The 6,689-nt window shown below is 40.2% G+C and overlaps 1 protein-coding gene across 1 annotated transcript; it reads right to left on the bottom strand.

Annotated features, from left to right (window-relative positions):
• Positions 1–158: 158 nt before the first annotated feature.
• LOC131136780 (tubulin beta chain-like) lies at positions 159–5,938 on the bottom strand. The gene is made up of 5 exons (XM_058084020.1): positions 5,777–5,938; positions 4,031–4,139; positions 3,290–3,400; positions 2,968–3,212; positions 159–1,270 (listed from the first exon to the last, which is right to left on the bottom strand). Exons 1-5 carry the CDS (start codon positions 5,831–5,833, stop codon positions 452–454), a joined length of 1,341 nt encoding a protein of 446 aa, XP_057940003.1. The 5' UTR covers positions 5,834–5,938; the 3' UTR covers positions 159–451.
• Positions 5,939–6,689: the final 751 nt, after the last annotated feature.

The following is a 6,689-nucleotide window of genomic DNA, read 5'->3' as shown; positions in this document are numbered from 1 at the left end:
GCCTCTCGCCCCAAGACAGCTGGGATAGGCTCCAGCAACCCCCGCGACCCTTGTGAGGAAAAGCAGTAGAAAATGAATGAATGTATTTATTATTATTATTATTATTGGTCAATATGAATACCGAACACCCATAGATCTTTCATGTCTAATGCATTTATTGAAGCCAATGTCAAAATGTAACAATTTTTTTCCAGCTGTCATGCTTCATATTCGGCCCAGAAACTGTTTGCATCTTTTTTTATAACAAATTAACATTCGCAGCAGAAAGCCACCAGCCATAGCTGAACCATAACCATAACCATAGCAAATCAAAACCCGTGCAGCCACTCAGTGAACTTTGACTGGTGGAAAAGGGCAAAGGTCATAAGTAAATCAGAGAAAGGGCAGGCTCAAGCAGAGCTGAAGTGCTTGGAAGGGTTTGAATATCGTATAAGCCGTGATAAAGGCAAGCTCAGACCACCTCCTCGTCTGCCTCCTCCTCCTCCTCAAAGTCCACTTCCTCAATGGTGGCATCCTGGTACTGCTGGTACTCCGACACCAAGTCGTTCATGTTGCTCTCTGCCTCCGTGAACTCCATCTCATCCATGCCCTCGCCGGTGTACCAATGAAGGAAAGCCTTGCGTCGGAACATGGCGGTGAACTGCTCAGAGATGCGCTTGAACAGCTCCTGGATTGCGGTGCTGTTGCCGATGAAGGTGGCGGACATTTTAAGACCGCGAGGCGGGATGTCGCAAACGGCTGTTTTGACATTGTTGGGGATCCACTCGACGAAGTAGCTGCTGTTTTTGTTTTGCACATTCAGCATCTGCTCGTCCACCTCCTTCATGGACATGCGGCCGCGGAAAATGGCAGCCACGGTCAAGTAGCGACCGTGGCGGGGATCGCAGGCGGCCATCATATTTTTGGAATCAAACATCTGCAGAGTGAGTTCAGGCACAGTGAGAGCTCGGTACTGCTGGCTCCCCCTGCTGGTGAGTGGGGCAAAGCCCGGCATGAAGAAGTGAAGTCGAGGGAAGGGCACCATGTTGACGGCCAGTTTGCGGAGGTCTGCGTTGAGTTGGCCGGGGAAACGCAAGCAGGTTGTCACGCCGCTCATGGTGGCAGAGACCAGATGGTTGAGGTCTCCGTAAGTGGGCGTGGTTAGTTTGAGGGTGCGGAAGCAGATGTCATACAAGGCTTCATTATCGATGCAGTAGGTTTCATCTGTGTTCTCGACAAGCTGGTGGACAGACAGGGTGGCGTTGTAGGGCTCCACCACAGTGTCGGACACCTGCAAGCAAAGCATTTAACAAATACAATGTTACATCGACTACTGACTTACACTTTTGTCTGTGTGTATGTTAGCATGCTTCCTTCTTGCTGACAATGAAGTCAAAAAAAAATGTATGTACCATCATTTCTGGTGTATAAGCCGCTACTTTTTTTTCTAAACTTCTAATTTATGTCTACGTTCTAATCTTGTGAGATCTCCTCGATCTTTTAAATCAGCGGTCTCAAACATGCGACACTAGTTTGAGGCCCCCGCCTTGATATGAAAGTTTAATGTTAGTGCGGCCCGCGCAAGTTTGATATGGATGCTGTATGGTATCATGTACCCAGAAAAAAATATTACGTTTGATTCATGTTCATGTTAAAGGTTAAATAACTGTTAATAGTTATCCTCCCTATCCGTGTGGAAGTGGTAAGCTTTTGGCTATTTCAGTTTAAAGGAAATAACTTGAAGGCTACCGTTTAGGTCGCTAGCTTTCTAGTTTGCGAGTTAGCATGTGTCTCAAGACCCTGCAGTTGCGCAATATGTTGTAAATAAAAAGAGTATAAATGTGACTATAGTCGTGTTTTGTCATGTCTACAGGGCTCTAATAATGCTTTGTTCATTTTAATCTGAAAAAAATCATTTGTCTACCCACCAACTATATGTGGTTTCTTAAGTTTTTATTATTTGCCGTTTTATTATTATTATATTTATTTATTACTGATTGATTGATTTTCTTTATTCTTCATTTGTTTATTTATTTTTCATCTTATTTTGTGTAGAAAAATAAAAAGTAAGATATTTGAGAACAGTGGAATGTTTTATCAGAGCTTTTCTTGTAGAAAATTGGAACCAAAGCGAAGTTTTAAAAAAAAATTGTTTTTAATAAATGCGGCCCAGTCTCACCCAGACCCGAGCTCCAGTGGCCCCCAAGTAAATTGAGTTTGAGACCCCTGGTTTAAATACTGTGCAGCTTGTGAGTCAGTGCGTCTTTCTTTGGCAGGAGCCAATTAAGAGTGAACGATGAATTCACAACAAGCTTGAAAACCCATTGGTTATTACTCGATATTACAATCTGACTTGCGGCATCATCTTACGCTAAACTCATCACACAGCAACTCAACATACAAAAGGTACCCAGGGAATACACAATACAAGTATCAATCAATACAAGTCTAAAATAAAAAAAAACACTATTTTAACATTTTCCCATAATGCACTGTGTCCAGGAAAAGCAGTCATTGGAAGACATGCGGCATAGAACATGAATGGGTGTCACTGCAGTGCTCTCTCTGTCCATCAGAGGGAGCTACAGAAGCCCAGAGCGAGGATGAAATTTTTTTTTCAATTTTAAACTTTTATCGGTACTTGTATTTAATATTTCCGAGTTACCTGTTGTGCGTTAAGTTGCTGTGTGATGACTTTGTAAGTTGATACCATGAGTCCATAGCTCATACTTAGCTCATGTCAAATAAAGAAATGCCTGGTCTCCACAGACTTGTATTTGCCACAATATACCATTTTATGCAATTATATGACGTGGACATGTTTGGCTTATTAAATACATATGTAAAATATCATTTTTTTCCTCTGAATTTAGTGGGTGCGGCTTAAACACGGTGCATCTTGTTCACCAGATTTCAAATAACTTTATGCAATCAAAGCAGTTCACACTTGGTTTCACAAAATGAAACACAATGTGACATGAACTGTACCTTTGGTGAAGGCACCACACTAAAGGTGTTCATGATGCGGTCGGGGTATTCCTCGCGGATCTTGCTGATGACCAGGGTTCCCATCCCGGAGCCGGTGCCGCCACCCAAAGAGTGTGTAAGCTGGAACCCTTGCAGGCAATCGCAGGCTTCTGCCTCCTTTCGAACCACATCCAAAACACTCTCCACTAGCTCGGCTCCCTCTGTGTAGTGTCCCTTGGCCCAGTTGTTGCCCGCCCCGCTTTGGCCTGGAAGGAAAGGTTTTACCGTATTATGATCTTTTCTAACAAACCATCAGAAAGGAGCTTAAATAAGAGTAACCTACCAAAAACAAAGCTGTCAGGTTTAAAGATCTGGCCGAAGGGGCCAGACCGAAGGGAATCCATTGTGCCTGGCTCCAAATCCACCAAGATGGCCCTTGGGACATATGTTCCTCCTGGGAACCAGATATGCTATTAACCCTTGTATTATGTTGCGGGTCAATTTGACCCGTTTCAGTTAAGGTTAACAAGGTTAACTAGCATGATTTGTTAACCCTTGTATTATGTTGCGGGTCAATTTGACCCGTTTCAGTTAAGGTTAACAAGGTTAACTAGCATGATTTGTTAACAAATCATGCTAGCATCATGGTAGTTAACCCTTGCATTATGTTACGGGTCAATTTGACCTGTTTCAGTTTTTGTGTTAATGACCCTAGATGAGGAAAAGTCACAAAATTTCATGAAGAAAAAGAAAGGATAACCAGTACTTTGGTCAACACAAAAACTGAAACGGGTCAAATTGACCCGTAACATAATACAAGGGTTAACAAATCATGCTAGTTAACCTTGTATTATGTTACGGATCAATTTGACCCGTTTCAGTTTTTGTGTTCATGACCCTAGATGAGGAAAAGTCACAAAATTTCATGAAGAAAAAGAAAGGATAACCAGTACTTTGGTCAACACAAAAACTGAAACGGGTCAAATTGACCCGTAACATAATACAAGGGTTAAACTTGGCTATTAAGTCAACAAACAGCAGATTTACAGGTTTGTAGTCTCAACTGTGTTTTTGCAATCCTGACCTGAAGCTTCATTGTAATAGACATTGATTCTCTCCAGTTGGAGGGGAAGGTCTCCGTGGTAGGTTCCTGTTGGGTCGATGCCATGCTCATCACTGATTACCTCCCAAAACTAGTACAGAAAAAAACAATTCACACACAGATATGCGTTAATATCAACATGATATCTATATGACATTCATTCATTCATTTTGTACCGCTTTTCCTCACAGGGGTAGCGGGGGGTGCTGGAGCCTATCCCAGCTGTCTTTGGGCGAGAGGCGGGGTACATTTATACCTATGGACAATTTGGAGTCGCCAATTAACCTAGCATGTTTTTGGAATGTGGGAGGAAACCCACGCATGCACGGGGAAAACATGCAAACTCCACACAGACATGACCGAGGGTGGAATTGAACCCTAGTCTCCTAGCTGTGAGGTCTGCGTGCTAACCACTCGTCCACCGTGCCGCCCATGATATCTATAATTATCATTATTTCAAGTACAAAAGTGAGTATAGCACACCACTCAATTTTGTGAGATACGCCAAAGGCAATACTGGAACTCATTTTTCAAGCACCAGTTGGGAGTAGTACATTTTGTTTGACTACACTAAAAGAATGCTTTATGACAGCAGCCACCATTAGGCTGTGCATGCTGTGTGCATCATCATGCAACTATGCCCTTGAAAAGGAATCCAAAACAGGCCTAACCTGACACACGACAGGAAGGACTTGTCTCAAACCCACAGTTTAACGACTGGAACAAAGTCAAATTGGGTCAGGGGCGGTCCATTTAGGTGCAAAACCTGAAGGGGTGGGGGGGGGGGGGGGGGGGGGGGCATCCTGCTGCAGTGCTTCCTCGATATGACACTTTTCTCACAGATAACTCTCTCACGCTCTCATACCAGGAGTTAAGTTTCTTATTTCCTGGTAGAGTGTCAATCAGGGGATTTTACAAATTGACTTTTTATTGTTTATCATACGTATATGCTGTACTCGGTCAGCTTTTACTGCTTTATTATGTATGAATTCATTTAATAACCTTTAGAATATTACATTCATCAATTACAAATATGAATCATATATATTTTGAATATGTAAAGGTATAAGGGTGTGTAAATGTACATGATATTTGATAGGCCAACTGCATTGAAATTCCACAGCTGTATCAGTGCTTTAAATAATAATAATAATAATAATAATAATAATAATATTTTTTAATAATTTTTAATAATTTTTAATAATTCTAATAATTCTAATAATTCTAATAATTCTAATAATTTTAATAATTTTAATAGTTTTTATAATTTTTATAATTTTTATAATTTTTATAATTTTTATAATTTTTATAATTTTTATAATTTTAAAATGTATTTGTATATTTTCAAAATACTCAAAGACACTTTACAGAAGAATGGAGTTGAATAAAAGCAACTAAACAGAGTAAAATATACATAAAAATACAACATTCATTAAATACATTTCATTTAAATAAAATTAAATGTGCACAATATATAAAGACGGCTTAAAAAAATAGTGAACAGCGTTCAGTGTGATGATTTGCAGATGATGTGATGTTGAAAATTACATTAAATACAGAAGGACAACAAATGTTATTAAAAGTTATTTTCATATGCAAATTTGGCCTGGTTTGACAGGTTTCAAACACGCGTGTGTGTGAGAGATCACACTAACACAATGTTGATCTATTTAGTATGGCCTCATAAGCTTTAGACACAGTGAAAAAAATCATGTATTAGTAGCGTACCTTTGCTCCAATCTGGTTCCCACATTGTCCGGCCTGCAGGTGAACAATCTCGCGCATGTTGCTGGGCTGTGTGTTGCCGCTGTGTGCCGACTGTGTGCAGGGTGTGCTAGTTGAATGGCAGTGCTCTGTGTGGAACTGTCGAAGTCTTTAGCGTCTACCCTGCCCTCCCCTCTGTGTTCTACTTCCTGGAGTATGATGTCATCTGGCTGCAGGCCTCGGCTGGATGGAGGAATAAACCAGTTGAGGCAGGACAGATTTTTTTTCTTTACACAGTGCAGATAAACAAGGTTTTAACAAGATTAACAAACATGGCCGAAGTCATGCATGCTGTCGTGTGACACTTTCAGTCTCGTTTTTTTTGTTTTTTTTGATTACAGAGTCCATTACGGATCTTTTTTTGATCCGCATACTGATTTTTGGCTTGAGCCCTTTATATTGCGGATGCCTCATGGAGATTCAAACCTTGGGCATCCAAAGTCCAGAATGCTAACCACTACAGCAGGGGTCTCAAAATCAATTTACTTGGGGGCCACTGGAGCTCGGGTCTGGGTGAGACTGGGCCGCATCAGGTTTTCCAAAAAAAAAAAAAAAATGCATTTATTAAAAACAAAAACATTTAAAAAAACGGTTCCAATTTTCTACAAGAAAAGCTCTGATAAAACATTCCACTGTTCTCAAATATCTATTTTTTTACACAAAACAAGATGAAAAATAAATAAACAAATCAAGAATAAAGAAAATCAATCAATCAGTAATAAATAAATAAATATAATAATAATAATAATAAAATGGCAAATAATAAAACACATATAGTTGGTGGGTAGACAAATTATTTTTTTCAGATTAAAATTAAAATTATTACCCGCCCCACTATTTGAGAAGCACTGGGTTGAATAGAGACTGTAAACGTCCA

Source organism: Doryrhamphus excisus, chromosome 1 (assembly GCF_030265055.1).
Source record: "Doryrhamphus excisus isolate RoL2022-K1 chromosome 1, RoL_Dexc_1.0, whole genome shotgun sequence".
Taxonomy (NCBI): domain Eukaryota; kingdom Metazoa; phylum Chordata; class Actinopteri; order Syngnathiformes; family Syngnathidae; genus Doryrhamphus; species Doryrhamphus excisus.
This window is presented reverse-complemented; position numbering and strand designations above follow the sequence as displayed.

What these genes read in the sequence shown, in the direction of transcription:
- LOC131136780 (XM_058084020.1), bottom strand. Translation starts at nt 5,833, where the DNA reads ATGCGCGAGATTGTTCACCTGCAGGCCGGACAATGTGGGAACCAGATT. An exon ending in CTATTACAATGAAGCTTCAG is followed by an intron (nt 3,401 to 4,030) that starts GTCAGGATTGCA and finishes TCTGGTTCCCAG; the next exon opens with GAGGAACATATGTCCCAAGG. An exon ending in GTGTGGTGCCTTCACCAAAG is followed by an intron (nt 1,271 to 2,967) that starts GTACAGTTCATG and finishes CTTTGCTTGCAG; the next exon opens with GTGTCCGACACTGTGGTGGA.